The sequence below is a fragment of the Dermochelys coriacea genome, chromosome 6 (genome assembly GCF_009764565.3).
Source record: "Dermochelys coriacea isolate rDerCor1 chromosome 6, rDerCor1.pri.v4, whole genome shotgun sequence".
NCBI classification, from domain to species: domain Eukaryota; kingdom Metazoa; phylum Chordata; order Testudines; family Dermochelyidae; genus Dermochelys; species Dermochelys coriacea.
Window position 1 is genome coordinate 67,740,078 of NC_050073.1, and position 18,406 is coordinate 67,758,483.

The 18,406-nt window shown below is 42.1% G+C and overlaps 1 protein-coding gene across 3 annotated transcripts; it reads left to right on the forward strand.

The window, feature by feature from the left end:
* Nucleotides 1-6,367, forward strand: CCDC32 (coiled-coil domain containing 32). Of its 3 annotated transcripts, none has more exons than XM_038405161.2 (4): nucleotides 1-126; nucleotides 994-1,249; nucleotides 2,503-2,659; nucleotides 3,771-6,367. In XM_038405161.2, exons 2-4 carry the CDS (start codon nucleotides 1,006-1,008, stop codon nucleotides 3,907-3,909), a joined length of 540 nt encoding a protein of 179 aa, XP_038261089.1. In that variant the 5' UTR covers nucleotides 1-126; nucleotides 994-1,005; the 3' UTR covers nucleotides 3,910-6,367. The 3 variants fall into 3 exon arrangements, with proteins under 3 accessions (XP_038261089.1, XP_038261090.1, XP_043371872.1); XM_038405162.2 differs by having other exon boundaries at nucleotides 124-248; XM_043515937.1 differs by lacking the exon at nucleotides 1-126 and having other exon boundaries at nucleotides 972-1,249.
* Nucleotides 6,368-18,406: the final 12,039 nt, after the last annotated feature.

The following is an 18,406-nucleotide window of genomic DNA, read 5'->3' on the forward strand; positions in this document are numbered from 1 at the left end:
CAATGGCTGGCACGGCAGAGCTGCCCTTCCGATAGCTGATTGGTCCGGCTATACGTCAGTGAAAACTCAGTACATCCCCATTCGTCCTACCCTGGAAGGAAGAGGGGGTGGCAGTGAGCGACTCAGGTAGATGGGGCCTTGGGCTCTGCGGGTATTGGGGTGTCGCTGCTGCCTCTGTACCGGGAGGGGCTGTCAGCGCACCTCTGGCTTCAGTTGGGGAAAGGTCTGGGAGGCTGTTCCCCCAAGAGGTAGTAGCAGCTCCCCGAGGCTGATGGGCCTCCATGATGCGGCCACTGGCAGCTCCACCATCCTTTGGACTTGACCCTGCTGAGATTTTGAGCCTTTATTTTTATGCCTCGCCCATGCCCCCTGAGGCAAAGAATGTGCCCTGCCTGGAAGATGGGCAGCCTCCCCCCAGTTATTTACCCAGCTCTAGTCTCTCGCTGAATGGGGATGTGCATAAAATGGGACCTGGACCTCAACCACACTTGGCTTTTTGGGATTTACATAATCTGAGCAACAAGATTTTTGTAATCATGCCTTTTTGGTGCATGTGAATAGGCTCTGGCAAACCTGAGACTTTGTTCACTGAGGCAGAATTGCTGCATTATGAAGTAGTGTTTGGTTTGAAAATTTCAGGTTTAGCTGAATGACCTGTAAATCACAGGATGGACCCATCAAAATCAGGGTGGCTCTTTACAAAATATAGTGTAAACTGGAGATTATTTTAAACTGACTGAGGTGCAAGCTTTTCTGAATCATTCTATTATGACTCATACAGCAATAGATCACATAATCCCAGTATACAAATACAATCTATTAGTACAAATTTCCCTTTATGGAAAGTGAGAAACTAGACTTTGTGATTTTCTGAAAGGAGCTTTCTAGAAATCTAAAATCTATTTAGACTTAAGGCTGGGGAAAAAAATCATGTGTAGATGGAAACATTGTTTTACAGGTGATGCTTACAATTCATCACATGTATTTTTTCAGGACTTCTGCATAATGAAAATGATTGAGAATGTTGACTCTGTAGTGACTAGGTCAAGCCAGGACCTCTGGGCTGAAATCTGTTCCTGTCTGCCAGATCCAGATCAGAAAGAAGACTTTAGTGATGCCTTTACAGATTCATTCACAGATTCTCACATCAGTGGAGAAAGCCAGGATGAAGAACCAGATGGTTCTTTCCAAGCAAATCTGAAGCCCTGGGCACCTCTGAAAGATTCAGAGATATATTTAGCATCGTTAGGTGAGTAGATATTAAAATTCTGATTTCTGAGTTTGCTTCAGTCAGAAAGTAAGTTTAGAGAATAGTGAGGGCTTCTGTATCTCTGTTAATGTAATTGTAACTAGGGGGATGACACTCATCCCTCTGAATTAAAAGGCTCTGGACTCAGGCGCCACATGAGGCTTTGACTTGTACCCAATGTTGATAGTGCACTGAAGTACTGGCAATCTGAGGAGCTGCAAAATTAGCTTGGTTGAGCTTCAGCTGGGCTGTTAAAATTGAGGCCCTTTCTACACATTTTTGGGTATTTCTATGGGTGAATTAAAGATCCCACACCTTCTTTCAAAAATAATTCAGAGTTAACCACTGTTCCTCCTCTGAAAATAGTTTCCACTGCATTTCACTATGAATGGGGAATATGTTCTGAATTACCCATATCTAATTTATTGCTTTGTGAAACATTTTGGAACACTTCTAATCTTTCTATCAAATATGTTGTGTGCTTATGGAGAGAAATGCAGTTTACTCTTCATCTGTGACCACTGTCCAGCTTGGGGGAGAAAGACTTAAAACAGATACCAGTGGTACTTTCCTAAGTCCTGCACACTAAAGAGACCAAAAAAAGAAGTCACTCACAGTAGTTGTGCATATCTTCATAATGTGATCATCCCTCTTCTTTCTTGCACACTGTACATGTCCTGATATCAGTTCTTCTCTTGTGCTTTGATCAGTTGTTAAATAGTTAATGTTGACACTTAAATTCTTATGACTAGGTTTCGGAGTCAGTACCCTCTTGCAACTAATAGGAACACTTTGTACCTCACAGTTATTGTTTCAGCCTGTGTGCAGAGTTGCAAGGTTTCACAATCTTTGCAACCACAAGGGCTAGAGACTTACGTCTTAAAACGACAACTTAGCGTCTGGAGCACAAAATGACAGCCTCCAAAAAGAAATACTGGCCTGTTATGCCACCACAAGCTGGCCCAATTTGACTCCTTCTTATGACACTGTTCTCTGTCAAAACTACAGTGAGCATAAGTTAATACATGAGCCAAATAAAGAAGAAATCCACAATAATGGAATTTTTAAAAAACAACCCTATTGATTTAAACAAAAGAATGCACTCATCCAGATTTCAAGTAGTAGTAAAATAGTTAACTTTTAAATATCATTTAATCATGTGGAGTTAATCTAACCCTTTGGATTTAAACTTTCTCGCCATAACCACCTGCTTTTCCTCTTTCTTCAGTAAAACTTCTTTTTCTTCCGTCCAGAGAGAAGACTGATGAGAATTAAGGGTTTGTCTCAGGAAGTGACCTCCAAGGATATGCTATATACTCTGGCCCAAGCGAAGAAGGAATGCTGGGATAGGTTCCTGCAGGAAAAGTTTGAGTCCGAATTTTATGTGGAGGGACATGAATCTGAAGAGAGGTAACAAACATGATGAGGAAAGGCCAGTCAGACTGATTCAGGGATTACCATTAGCAAATAGAGCAGAGCTTTCTTTTAAAAAAGTAAAATAAAATCGTTGGAGGTTTCTAGTGAAGTGTATGTGTGGGAATTACAGCATTACAGTAATATTGTGACTTAACGCTTTGCCTCTTCCAAGCAATTCACTGATATTATTACAGCATTTCAGTGAGACAGGAAAGTAGTCATATCTCCGCCTTATACATAGGATGACTGTGGCAAAGAGGGTAAGGCCTGAATTTTTAAAAGTCCACTAATTTTGGGTGGCTCAATTTTGGGGTGTCCAACTTGACACATGTTGGGCCTGCTTTTCATAGGTGCTGTGACTTCAATTGCTTTATTTAGAATGGTGGGTGCTCAGGCATGCTGAAAATATGGCCGAATATGTCTCCGTTTGGAAATATTTAAAAATTTAGGTCTAATCCTAGAGTGAAAAGCTCCATGCAGGCCAGCTCCTGAATCTGTGCAGAGCCCCACTGATGTCCACACTGCTCCAGCAAGTGAGATACCTGAGAGGAGCTTCTTGTAAGATCAGGTCCGGGCAGGACTTGGTGTCAGAGCTCAGATTAGAACTCTTGAGTTCCTGGCTCCTGTTTCTGTGCTTAGTCTGTAGTACTCCTGTTAGCTCTCTCCCTTGAAAATAAAGTTTTATGTAAGTGCTAAGTATTAGCATCCTCATTAGGTAGGTCAGATAAAGGAAACAGAAATTGTTCTGGCTTGAGCTGCATGTTCTCTTCCATAGCACAAAGGTCCTAGTTCTGTGTCATGAAAGATGCTGTTTTCTATATTTTGAACTGCAGTCCCTTAGAGACAGTGTCCTGACTTGTGTTACAGATGCCATTAAAACATCATGTGGGGATGTCAGGAACCAAACATTCATGTTCTTGAGCACAGCGGATTCCTGCTTCTTCTCTGACACCCAGATTAGTCAGTTAATAGATCCTTCCTGTAACCATAGGAGAGCCTATAAAATGGAAGAAAGGCCTGTGGAGGGTTAACACCACCACATTTTATAATTCAGTACTGGCTTTTACTGCTGCCTTATGTTTAACTTCTTTCTTCTTTCCCTCAGCACCCTGGAACATTTAAAGCGGTGGCTGCAGCCTGATAAAGTGGCAATCAGTACTGAAGAGGTACAGTACCTGATTCCCCCAGAGTTCCATATAGAGAAGCAAGAAACTGGTGAAGAGTCTCCAGCAGCAGAACAATGAAATGCACTCCAACCATGAGAAGCAGCTGTCCAAGGACTGACAGAGCTGCATTCAGTGGCAGTAATAAAAGGGTAGGGTGAGGAAATTGCCAATTTTTGGTCAGCAAGGGAAAGAGCTATGGACATCCAGAGGATAAAATTGCATTTGTTATTGACAGGAGTGAAGTGTCCTGCAACTTTGTGCATGCTAGACTTAAATCTTGTTTTTAGCTACGTGGTTTCCCATCTTGTAGTAAACGAGTCATTCCAGTTTTAAAAAAAAAGTTTTATAATTCACTGAAATGATTACTGAACAAAAAGAAGCTGGTCAAAAAAGGCGATATCCTTGAGTAGTGCAGCTAATAACTCAAAAGACTGAGTCCTTTCTTCCTCCTTTCTTGTACCCTCTCTTTGTGGCTATAACTTTCCTGTTGTTAGCTTCACAGGCTTTATTCGTTGATCTGTTACAACAATTCCGCTGTAAAGTTATCTGTAAAATTCCACAATTTGTGCTTGAGTTGGCTCTAAACGGCATCCTGGAGAGATGAGACACATTTGCCCTGTTTGGATTTGGTGCAAACTAAATGAGATCCTACTCTCCAATGATAATTACCAAAGCCTGTTTAACATTCTTCTCTTTATAATGTACCAGCCTGGAATATCACATTTATTGGACCTTCAGACAGTCTTGTATGAAAAGAGGTGTTTCTCTACTTCTTTCTTCTGTTTGATTTGTTTCCCACCCCGCAACCGAGAGGGGCAGATTAGATTCTAAATCTAAATGATAGATTCTAAATCAGTGGAAGTGACAACTGATCAATGGATTATTTTCATGTTAAATAATTCCCTTGTGAAGTCTTACATTAAGCCTGTTTCTATAGATACTTGATCTGTTTTATCTACAGCAAGTTGTCCTCGTCCCCCATCATTACTCAAAGGGTCTGTAATCCTGACCTTTGTATGAGACTGACTCTTATAATTATTGTATAGCTGCAGTTTCTTATATGGTATCAACAGCATAGGGCAATAGAGAACAATGGCTTACATCTTCTGCTGGGGACAATACTTAAAACTGTAGTGACTAGTTCTAATACTTTATACTGATATAGATGTTATGTAGCAAATATGGATCTGTGAAAATGTACTTGCAAAACAGCTTCTTGAAATACCTACCCCTGTTTCTATGTCTCCATAACTGAGTAGTGCTATTGTCTCTTTTGATGCGAGCCATGGTTTTACTGCTACTTGTGAGCAGGAAGTCCAGTAGCATGACTTGGGACTTGTCAAAATGGGGAAATTTACCTGCAGAACTATAGTGATATAGTTATGGCAGTATAAGTCCCTGCGTGAACACACTTATTCCAGAGTAAGTGTCTACATGGGAAATTTTACCAGTCTACTGGTCTAGTTCTGTCAGTAAATTTTCCTGTGTAGTCATGAGAAATACAGCTCATCATTTGAACATGTAGATTTGGGTCTTTTATTGGCTCACAGCTGGGAAGAATTTACAGTATTAGTGCCAGTGAAAACTCTGACTTAAGTTTTCTTCAGTGCAAAGCTATTTATTTGAAAGAATCCGACAAGCAGCAAAAAGGTTATATAATGCTTCTTCCTAATAAGCCTCAATTCCCCAAGCATAAACTCTCTTAGTAACTATACTGGCATTATCCTGATTGGCAAATAAAGCAGGTATAGCTACCAGTTCTAGATGACGACTTCTTTTCCTTTTCTTCTCAAGCGCTTGGTCTGTCAAATGTCCCCAGGGCAGCGTGTTGGTTACCCTGAAACCCTGTGACCCAAAAGTCTCTTGCAGAAGGGTGTTGGCTATAGTGGCCATCCTACAGCATCACAAGCTTCCTTAGATATTAGTTGGGGTGGCAGTGGCACATAGGATTATTCCCCAGTACTTATACCCTTATCTCCAAGGAGTCACATGTCCTCCAAATATGCCCTGTAGTCGTTTCATGACTTGTTTTTTTTCCTGCTTAATATTTTTGGAAGGGACTACAGGCACAGACTGAAGGACGACTGACATTTACCTTTTCATCAATCATTCACCTGAGCTCTCTTTGTTGTGCTGTCCTAAGGAGTCAGTTGACCCAAGTCAGTTAGTACCAAGTCCACCATCTATATGTTTTCTGCCTGTTTTCTAGGTTCTGACCATGACAGTTCTTCCAGATCAGCACAAATACACAGAGCCCCAATTAAACATTCAAAGTACAGAGTTGTCAGCATACAAATGCAAGTTCAACACTCTCACTCAGTAACTTTTGATACCACCTGTCTGATGCTAAGGGAACCCTGCTCCCAAAATCCCCTAGCAAATTCATATTTACTAAGCTGTACCAGACCCAGGTCAACCACAGTAATTCATAATTCAGCACCATCTCAACATTAAGGACAGGAGATTTACAAGATGTGGGTTTTTAAAATTAAATTTCCACTATTTAACTCCCCGAAATTTAAAATACATTCTATTTTTAAATAGCAAGTGTAAATTTGAAAATCTCTTGCTTTATTATACATTGATAGTGAGTTTCTATTCTGTAGCTGAAACTATGTTGTCAGGCTATAATGAGGGTGACTTCCTATATGATACTGTTCACAAGAACATGTTAATGATTTCCTCTTCTTTGTAATCGGAGATTGTGGTCAGGATATTTTATACTACACTGTAGTTTCCCTTTAAAGCTGCTAGTAAGGAGATTTACACCTGGAATCAGAAAGTCTCAAACTAAGTTGAAGTTTCAACAAAATTTAAATATTTGAACCTACAGATTGAGTAACTGAGGTAATCTCATGCAAAAATAAATCAGTTTCTATGAGTTAAATTTTAAGTATAATAAAATGAAGCTAAATATATTAATTGACTCTTCTGTTTTTTCAGAGGGGGAAGCTTAGAGTAAGCAATTTTGATTTTTGATTTTTCCATTTTAAAAAGTGTGGAGATCCCTAAGGAAAAGGAGGATTGGTGAAAAAAGCTTTGTTGTCTGAATACATCATTAGCAACTGACCTCTTCCCATTTACACTGATGTGCCACCAGTCACATGACATCCCCACTGGATGTCACTGCACTGAACAGTGTACATTAGTAAGGTGTAGTAGATTACACACTGAACTATGGGGACATGTAGTCCTATGTCCTTTTGAGCCAATCTTGGTACCTCAGAGAAGTTTTAAAGGGGAAGTGGGCCATTGTAGTCTGTAAATAGTTCCATTCAATTCTATCAGTTAAGCCAGTTGTGTGAGGGGCAGAGTACCTGCAGCTCCCACTCCCACTGAGTCCCACATGCAATAATATCAATGGGAGTGTTTATTGGCTTCAAAGGGTGCAGGATCAGGCCCACTGACTAGTGTACTAAGCCTTTTGCAGGACAGGGTGAAATACGTCTTTGCTATAATTTAACTCTGAACAAAATTCAGAAAAACTTATAAAAACATACCTGTACAAGATTGTCAGGGGGGTAAATGAGTGTACAAGATTCAGGATAATGATGAATCAGGCTCACAAAACTCTCCACATCTTCACAACAGAGAATTAAAATTATCAAAACTTAAAGGCTTTATTAAATGGCTTTTAACTGGAGATCAGACTTGGATAAAACACCAGATCCAACCCTCCCAAAGTTGGTGAAACCTAGATCCAACATCTCTAGCTCAGGCTTATCTCTACAGCTGACTTGATCCAGGCATATACAGTATGGCAGAAAGGCTAATATGCCACTTCTGAGAATAAACAGAGAAACAAGGGAAATTGGTTGATATATCAACATTGAAACTGATATGGCGCAGTAATATGTTAAACAAAGTACAGAAAAATTTAGATGCACTACAGCTGAGTAAAAATGTACGTGTGTATACAGTAACTCACAGAAATTGTACTTTGACTGGACAACATGCATAAATAGAGGAACAAGAAAACTACCATACACACTTATATAAAAGTGATAAAATATGACTTTCCTGCAGCTAGGGGGAAAACACAACCACCAAGGAATGAAAGCTAGCGTGCACAATGAACAACTTCCAAAAATGTCCAAAGCAAGTCCTTTCAGGAAATCAAACAAAAACAAATCCAAACTGAAGAAAATACCACCCCATAAACCTATTTGAATTTTACCCCAGTGCATCCGTGGGAAAGTGAAAATGAATGAGCTGTATAAGAAGCAAGTTTGAATCTAATATGCTTCAAGATACTGAACAATAGAATAAAGCACAAGAACAAGCACAAGAACAAATCCACAAAGACACTCCCCTGGAATCCCAACCAGGAGTGTTCTATCTGCTACCCAAGATCCATAAACCTGGAAATCCTGGATGCCCCATCATCTCAGGCATTGGCACCCTGATAGCAGGATTGTCTGGCTATGTAGACTCCCTCCTCAGGCCCTACACTACCAGCACTTCCAGTTATCTTAAAGACACCACTGACTTCCTGAGGAAACTACAATCCATCAGTGATCTTCCTGAAAACACCATCCTAGCCACTATGGATATAGAAGCCCTCTGCACCAACATTCCACACAAAGATGGACTACAAGCTGTCAGGAACAGTATCCCAGTTAATGTCATGGCAAACCTGGTGGCTGAACTTTGTGACTTTGTCCTCACCCATATCTATTTTACATTTGGGGACAATGTATACCTTCAAATCGGCGGCACAGCTATGGGTACCCGCATGGTCCCACAGTATGCCAACATTTTTATGGCTGACTTAGAACAACGCTTCCTCAGCTCTCATTCCCTAATGCCCCTACACTACTTCCGCTACATTGATGACATCTTCATCATCTGGACCCATGGAAAAGAAGCCCTTGAGGAATTCTACCATGATTTCAACAATTTCCATCCCACCATCAACCTCAGCCTGGACCACTCCACACAAGAGATCCACTTCCTGGACACTAGGGTGCTAATAAGCGATGGTCACATAAACACCACCCTATAGTGGAAACCTACTGACCGCTATGCCTACCTACATGCCTCCAGCTTTCATCCAGACCACACCACATGATCCATTGTCTACCGCCAAGTTCTACGATACAACCGCATTTTCTCCAACACCTCAGACAGAGACAAACACCTACAAGATCTCTATCAAGCGTTCTTACAACTAAAATACCCACCTGCTGAAGTGAAGAAACTGATTGACAGAGCCAGAAGTTACCTACTACAGGACAGGCCCAACAAAGAAAATAACAGAATGCTACTAGCCATCACCTTCAGCCCCCAACTAAAACCTCTCCAACGCATCATCAAGGATCTACAACCTATCCTGAAGGATGACCCATCACTCTCACAGATTTTGGGAGACAGGCCAGTCCTTGCTTACAGACAGCCCCCCAACCTGAAGCAAATACTCACCAGCAACCACACACCACACAACAGAACCACTAATTCAGGAACCTATCCTTGCAACAAAGCCCATTGCCAACTGTGTCCACATATCTATTCAGGGGACACCATCATAGGGCCTAAACACATCAGCCACGCTATCAGAGGCTCGTTCACCTGCACATCTACCAATGTGATATATGCCATCATGTGCCAGCAATACCCCTCTGCCATGTACATTGGTCAAACTGGACAGTCTCTACGTAAAAGAATAAATGGACACAAATCAGACATCAAGAATAATAACATTCAAAAACCAGTCAGAGAACACTTCAATGTCTTTGGTAACTTGATTACAGACCTAAAAGTTGCAATTCTTCAACAAAAAAAACTTCCAAAATAGACTCCAAGGAGAGACTGCTGAATTGGAATTAATTTGCAAACTGGATACAATTAACTTAGGCTTGAATAAAGACTGGGAGTGGATGGGTCATTACACAAAGTAAAACTATTTCCCCATGTTTATTCCTCCCTCCTGCCCCTCCTCCCCCCGCTGTTCCTCAGACATTCTTGTCAACTGCTGGAAATGGCCCACCTTGATTATCGCTACAAAAGGTTTCCCCCCTCTCCCCGCTGGTAATAGCTCACTTTACCTGATCCCTCTCATTACAGTGTGTATGGTAACACCCATTGGTTCATGTTCTCTGTGTATATAAATCTCCCCACTGTATTTTCCACTGAATGCATCCGATGAAGTGAGCTGTAGCTCATGAAAGCTTATGCTCAAATAAATTTGTTAGTCTCTAAGGTGCCACAAGTCCTCCTTTTCTTTTTGCGGATACAGACTAACATGGCTGCTATTCTGAAACCTGTCAATAGAATAATAGATACTGATTAAAGGATACTGAACTATAGAATAATAAAAAGATGTTACATGTTCTGACCACTGACTGCACTCTTTCAACATAAGAAAAAAAAACATGATAGTATCCTTATGTGCACTGGGAGATGTGACAGAACAAATAGCAGAAGGAAAAGGATTGATGAAACAAATTAACTGCTGGAAAAACAAATCAACAATAAAATTCTTGATCACAGCATTATCAGTAGCATCATGTGAAAGGTTAATATTGAAATGATAAAACAAATACAGGAAAGTTACCATGAAATGTAGAAGCTGTGTCTGGACTACAAAAAAATAAATCACAAATTAAATTTTCTATTCTTTCCTCCACCCCCCTATACATCTTCTAACTCTCCCACCATCAACCTCAGCCTGGACCAGTCCACACAAGAGATCCACTTCCTGGACACTACGGTGCTAATGAGCGATGGTCACATAAACACCACCCTATATCGGAAACCTACTGACCGCTATTCCTACCTACATGCCTCTAGCTTTCATCCAGATCATACCACTCGATCCATTGTCTACAGCCAAGCGCTACGATATAACCGCATTTGCTCCAACACCTCAGACAGAGACAAACACCTACAAGATCTCTATCATGCATTCCTACAACTACAATACCCACCTGCTGAAGTGAAGAAACAGATTGACAGAGCCAGAAGAGTACCCAGAAGTCAGCTACTACAGGACAGGCCCAACAAAGAAAACAACAGAACGCCACTAGCCATCACCTTCAGCCCCCAACTAAAACCTCTCCAACGCATCATCAAGGATCTACAACCTATCCTGAAGGACGAGCCATCGCTCTCTCAGATCTTGGGAGACAGACCAGTCCTTGCTTACAGACAGCCCCCCAATCTGAAGCAAATACTCACCAGCAACCACACACCACACAACAGAACCACTAACCCAGGAACCTATCCTTGCAACAAAGCCCGTTGCCAACTCTGTCCACATATCTATTCAGGGGATACCATCATAGGGCCTAATCACATCAGCCACACTATCAGAGGCTCGTTCACCTGCGCATCTACCAATGTGATATATGCCATCATGTGCCAGCAATGCCCCTCTGCCATGTACATTGGCCAAACTGGACAGTCTCTACGTAAAAGAATGAATGGACACAAATCAGACGTCAAGAATTATAACATTCAAAAACCAGTTGGAGAACACTTCAATCTCTCTGGTCACTCGATCACAGACCTAAGAGTGGCTATACTTCAACAAAAAAGCTTCAAAAACAGACTCCAACGAGAGACTGCTGAATTGGAATTAATTTGCAAACTGGATACAATTAATTTAGGCTTGAATAGAGACTGGGAATGGATGAGTCATTACACAAAGTAAAACTATTTCCCCATGGTATTTCTCCCTCCCACCCCACCCCCCACTGTTCCTCTGATATTCTTGTTAACTGCTGGAATTAGCCTACCTGCTTGTCACCATGAAAGGTTTTCCTCCTTTCCCCCCCCTGCTGTTGGTGATGGCTTATCTTAAGTGATCACTCTCCTTACAGTCTGTATGATAAACCCATTGTTTCATGTTCTCTGTGCGTGTGTATATAAATCTCTCCTCTGTTTTTTCCACCAAATGCATCCGATGAAGTGAGCTGTAGCTCACGAAAGCTTATGCTCTAATAAATTTGTTAGTCTCTAAGGTGCCACAAGTACTCCTTTTCTTCAAGCTAACAAGTAAACAATGGTGTCAGCCTGCAAAAAACTGAATCATTCATGAACATTTGACTTGCCTGGTAGCTACAAACTCCATCTTGTTGCTGTGACTTTGCACAGAAAAACAAAGAGGTTTCTACTCACAAGAGAAAGAATATAAAAGGCCTTGGAAACCCCTCCATTTTGTCTTCAGCTGGCTTAAGAGATGGCCTCTCCGTCCTCAAGAAATGCCTAAAACAAACTGGAATAAAGGACGGTAACTGGGGATGTGAGTGATTGCTGGACCCAGTGCAAGCATAGACACTGTGTGGCATTTGCTCCAACCCCTCAGACAGAGACAAACACCTACAAGATCTCTATCATGCATTCTTAAAACTACAATACCCACCCGCTGAAGTGAAGAAACAGATTGACAGAGCCAGAAGAGTACCCTGAAGTCACCTACTACAGGACATGCCCAACAAAGAAAACAACAGAACGCCACTAGCCATCACCTTCAGCCCCCAACTAAAACCTCTCCAACGCATCATCAAGGATCTACAACCTATCCTGAAGGATGACCCATCGCTCTCTCAGATCTTGGGAGACAGACCAGTCCTTGCTTACAGACAGCCTCCCAACCTGAAGCAAATACTCACCAGCAACCACACACCACACAACAGAACCACTGACCCAGGAACCTATCCTTGCAACAAAGCCCATTGCCAACTCTGTCCGCATATCTATTCAGGGGACACCATCATAGGCCTAATCACATCAGCCACACTATCAGAGGCTCGTTCACCTACACATATACCAATGTGATATATGCCATCATGTGCCAGCAATGCCCCTCTGCCATGTACATTGGCCAAACTGGACAGTCTCTACATAAAAGTATAAATGGACACAAATCAGACGTCAAGAATGATAACATTCAAAAACCAGTCAGAGAACACTTCAGTCTCTCCGGTCACACGATTACAGACCTGAGAGTGGCTATCATTCAAAAAAAAACCCTTCCAAAACAGACTCCAAGGAGAGACTGCTGAATTGGAATTAATTTGCAAACTGGATACAATTAACTTAGGCTTGAATAGAGACTGGGAGTGGATGAGTCATTACGTAAAGTAAAACTATTTCCCCATGTTATTTCTCCCCCCACCCCCCACCCCCACTGTTCCTCAGATGTTCTTGTTAACTGCTGGAAATGGCACCTTGATTATCACCACAAAAGATTTTCTTCCCCCCCCCCCTTCCTGCTGGTAATAGCTCATCTTAAGTGATCACTCTCCTTACGGTGTGTATGATAAAACCCATTGTTTCATGTTCTCTGTGTGTGTATATAAATCTCCCCACTGTATTTTCCAGCGAATGCGTCCGATGAAGTGAGCTGCAGCTCATGAAAGCTTATGCTCAAATAAATTTGTTAGTCTCTAAGGTGCCACAAGTACTCCTTTTCTTTTTTGTGTGGCCTATGTTTACCTTACCAGTCGTCCAGCAACTGTTCCACAATCATAGAATATTAGGATTGGAAGAGACCTCAGGAGGTCATCTAGTCCAATCCCCTGCTCAAGGCAGGACCAACACCAACTAAATCATCCCAGCCATGGCTTTGTCAAGCCGGGCCTTAAAAACTCTAGGGATGGAGATTCCACCACCTCCCTAGGTAACCCATTCCAGTGCTTCACCACCCTCCTAGTGAAATAGTGTTTCCTAATATCCAACCTAGACCTCCCCCACTGCAACTTGAGACCATTGCTTCTTGTTCTGTCATCTGCCACCACTGAGAACGGCCGAGGTCCATCCTCTGTGGAACCCCCCTTCAGGTAGTTGAAGGCTGCTATCAAATCCCCCCTCATTCTTCACTTCTGCAGACTAAATAACCCCAGTTCCCTCAGCCTCTCATCGTAAGTCATGTGCCCCAGCCCTCTAATCATTTTCGTTGCCCTCCGCTGGACTCTCTCCAATTTGTCCACATCCCTTCTGTAGTGGGGGGACCAAAACTGGACGCAGTACTCTAGGTTTCAGAGTAGCCTCACCAATGCCAAATAGAGGGGAATAATCACTTCCTTCAGTCTGCTGGCAATGCTCCTACTAATACAGCCCAATATGCCATTGGCCTTCTTGGCAACAAGAGCACACTGCAGACTCATATCCAGCTTCTCGTCCGCTGTAATCCCCAGGTCCTTTCTGAAGAACTGATTCTTAGCCAGTCGGTCCCCAACCTGTAGCCGTGCATGGGATTCTTCCTTCCTAAGTGCAGAACTCTGCACTTGTCCATGTTGAACCTCAGATTTCTTTTGTCCTCCAATTTGTCTAGGTCACTCTGGACCCTATCCCTATCCTCCAGCATATCTACTTCTCTCCCCAGTTTAGTGTCATCTGCAAACTTGCTGAGGGTGCAATTAATCCCATCATCCAGATCATTAATAAAGATGTTGAATAGAACTGGCACCAGGACTGACCCCTGGGGCACTCCGCTTGATACTGGCTGCCAACTATACATTGAGCTGTTGATCACTACCCCTTGATCCCGACAATCTAGCCAGCTTTCTATGCACCTTATAGTCCATTCATCCAATCCATACTTTTTTAACTTGCTGGCAAGAATACTGTGGGAGACCGTATCAAAAGCTTTGCTAAAGTCAAGATATATCACATCCACTGCTTTCCCCATATCCACAGAGCCACTTGTCTCATCATAGAAGGCAATCAGGTTGATCAGGCATGACTTGCCCTTGGTGAATCCATGTTGACTGTTCCTGATCACCTTCCTCTCCTTCAAGTGCTTCAAAATGGATTACTTGAGGACCTGCTTCATGATTTTGCCAGGGACTGAAGTGAGGCTGACCAGTCTGTAGTTCCCTGGGTTCTCTTTCTTCCCTTTTTAAAATATGGGCACCATATTTGCCTTTTTCCAATCGTCCGGGACCTCCCCTGATCACCATGAATTTTCAAAGATAATGGCCAATGGCTTTGCAATCACATCAGACAACTCCCTCAGCACTCTTGGATGCATTAGATCTGGACCCATGGACTTGTGCATGTCCAGCTTTTTTCAATAGTCCTTAACCTGTTCTTTTACCACTGAGGGCTGCTCCCCTACTCCCCATGCTGTGTTGCCCAGTGCAGCAGTCTGGGAGCTGCACTTGTCTGTGAAAACCAAGGCAAAAAAAGCATCGAGTACTTCCGCTTTTTCCACATTTGTCACTATGTTGCCTCCCCATTCAGTAAGGGTCCCACACGTTCCCTGACCTTCTTCTTGTTGCTAACATACCAGTAGAAACTCTTCTTGTTACCCTTTACATCCCTTGCCAGCTGCAACACCAATTGTGCCTTGGCCTTCCTGATTACACCCCTGCATGTTCTAGCAATATTTTTATACTCCTCCCTAGTCATCTATCCAAATTTCCACTTCTTGTAAACTTCCTTTTTGAATTTAAGCTCACCAAAGATTTCACTGTTAAGCCAAGCTGGTCACCTGCCATATTGGCTATTCTTTCTTCACTTTGGGATGGTTTGTTCCTGTGCCCTCAATAAGGCTTCTTTAAAATACAGTCAGCTCTCCTAGACTCCTTGCCCCCTCATATTAGCCTCCCAGGGGATCCTGCCCATCAGTTCCCTAAGGGAGTCTAAGTCTGCTTTTCTGAAGACCAGGGTCCATATTTTGCTAGTCTCCTTTCTTCCTTTTGTCAGGATTCTGAACTCAACCATCTCATGGTCACTGCTGCCTAGGATGACACCCATTTCTACTTCCCCTACCAATTCTTCCCTGTTTGTAAGCAGCAGGTCAAGAGGAGCACTCGTACCAGGAAGTTGTCCCCAACATCCTCCAAAAACTTCCTGGATTATCTGTGCACTGCTGTATTGCTCTCCCAGAAAATGTCAGGGTGATTGAAATCCCCCCATTAGAACCAGGGCCTGTGATCTGGAGACAATGCCTGACATTGACTGCTCTGGTCAAAATTGTGATCTCCTCTGTCCAGGGATCATGGAGATTGGAAGCCACCTCCCACCCGCACCTTTGAAACCCCTACATATTTTTGAAATGCCTTTTCCTGACTTGCCCAGTTTAGCAAGCACAGCTAGCAGCTCTCATTGACTTATAGGCTTTAAGGCCAGAAGGGACCATCATGATCATCTAATCTGACTTCCTGCACATTGCAGGCCATAGAACCTAACCCTCCCAATTATGTAAGAGACCCATAAGCTCTGGCTGAGTTACTGAAGTTTTCAAATCATTATTTAAAGGCTTCAAATTACAGAAAATTCACCATTTACTCTAGTTTAAACCTGCAAGTGATTCATGTTCCATAGGATGGTGAAAAATCTTAGGGTCTCTGTCAAACTGATCCTGGGGGAAACTTCTTTCCTGAACCCAAATATGGTGGTCACTTAGACCTGAGTTTTTCTGCAGGACACAATAGTAAACACCTGGGAAAGAATTCTCTGTAGTAACACAGAGCCGTCCCCTTCTAGTGTCCCATTACTGGCCATTGGAGATATTTGCTACTAGCAGTTGCAGATTGGCTACATGCCATTGTAGGCAGTTTCATCATACCATCCTCTCCATAAACTTATCAAGCTCCTTTTTGAAGCCAGTTAGGTTTTTTGACCCCACTGCTCCCCTTGGAAGACTGTTCCAAACTTCATTCCTCTGATGATTAGAAACCTTCATTTAATTTCAACCCTAAACTTGTTGATGGCCAATTTTGTATGCATTTGTTCTTGTGTCAACATTGGTGCTTAACTTAAATAACTTCTCTCCCTCCCTGTTATTTATCCCTATATTGTATTTATAGAGAGCAATCATATCTCCCCAGAGCCTTCTTTTGGTTAGGCTAAACAAGCCAATCTCTTTGAGTCTTCTGTCATGAGGTAGGTTTTCCATTCCCCTGATCCTCTCCCCCTATTCCAGTTTGAATTCATCTTTCTTAAACATGAGAGCCCATAACTGCACACAGTATTCCATATGAAGTCTCACCAGTGCCTTGTATAATGGTACTAACATTTCCCTATCTCTACTGGAAATACTTTGCCTGATGCATCCTAGGATTGCATCACATTGGTGGCTTATAGTTATTCTGTGATCAACCAATACACCCAGGTCTTTCTCCTCCTCTGTTGCTTCCAACTGATAAATCCCCAGTTTATAGCAAAAATTATTGTTGGTCCCAAAGTGAATGACCTTGCACTTTGCACTATTAAATTTGATCCCATTTCTATTTCTCCAGTTTTCAGGATCATCCTGATCTTGTATGGTATTCTGGTCCTCCTCCATATTGGCAATACCTCCCAATTTTATGTCATCTACAAATTTTATTAGCACACTCGCACTTTTTGTGCCAAGGTCATTAATAAAAGTGTTAAGATTGGTCCCAAGACAGATCCCTGAGGAACTCCACTAGTAACCTCCCTCCAGCCTGACCGTTCACCTTTCAGTATGACCCGCTTCCCTTTCACCAGTTCCTTATACATCTTTCAATTCTCATATTAATCCCCCATCTTCTCCTACTTAACTAATAATTTACCATGTGGAACTGTATCAAATGCTTTACTGAAATCCAGGTTAGATTAGATATACTGCATTTCTTTGGTATAAAAAAATCAGTTATCCTCCCAGAGAAAGAGATCAGGTTGGTTTGGCATGATCTACCTTTTGTAATACGTTGTTGTATTTTATCTCAATTATCATTTATATCTATATCCTTAACTACTTTCTCTTTCAAAAGTTGTTGCAAGATCTTGCATACAATTGAGGTCAAATTAACAGGCTTGTAGTTTCCCGGATCACTTTTTTTCCCCCTTCTTAAAAATAGGTACACCAGACCCTCACTAGAACATGTGTCTATATAGCGTGAATTCGCATATAACGCAGTTGTAGCCATGGATCCCAAATTTAATTACTTTAACCGGAATTCAGTTTAACGCGGTCCCCGCGTTAACGTGGTACCGTGCATGGATCCCAAATCCCGCGTTCTAGTGAGGTCCGGTGTACTATATTAGCAATCCTCCAGTCATAGGGTATGACTCCTGAGTTTATGGATTCATTAAAAATCCTTGCCCTTGGTCTTGTAATTTCAAGTGCCAGTTTCTCTAATATTCTTGGATGGAGATAATCGGGGGGCCTAATTTGGTCCCATTAAGCTGTTTGAGTTTGACTTCTATCTTGGATGTGGTAATTTTTACTTCCATATCCTCATTTCCATTAGTCACCCTGCCACTACCCCTAAGGTCCTCATTACCCTTATTAAAAACTGAGGCAAAGTATTCGTGATGATGTTGGGCCGTGCCTAGATTATTTTTAATCTCCCCTCAATCCTTTGTGTTTAGCAGTCCCACTTCTTCTTTCCTTGTTTTCTTTTTATTTATATGGCTGTTGAAGCTTTTACTATTGTTTTAATTTTCTTTGCAAGATCCAACTCTGCTTGGCTTTTGGAAGTTCTCACTTTTTCCTTGCACTTTCTGACCTCCAAGAGGTAGCTTTCCTTGCTAATCAGGGCTCTGCTGTGATCAAAGGCTCTGCTTCTCTCGTGGCACACTGCCCCTTTCCAGCCTCTGCAAACTGAGGAAAAGAACAACACAACAAAACAAACACAAACCAGTTAGCAAGGAAACA

What these genes read in the sequence shown, in the direction of transcription:
- CCDC32 (XM_038405161.2), top strand. Translation starts at nt 1,006, where the DNA reads ATGAAAATGATTGAGAATGTTGACTCTGTAGTGACTAGGTCAAGCCAG. An exon ending in GATATATTTAGCATCGTTAG is followed by an intron (nt 1,250 to 2,502) that starts GTGAGTAGATAT and finishes TCTTCCGTCCAG; the next exon opens with AGAGAAGACTGATGAGAATT. An exon ending in GGACATGAATCTGAAGAGAG is followed by an intron (nt 2,660 to 3,770) that starts GTAACAAACATG and finishes TCTTTCCCTCAG; the next exon opens with CACCCTGGAACATTTAAAGC.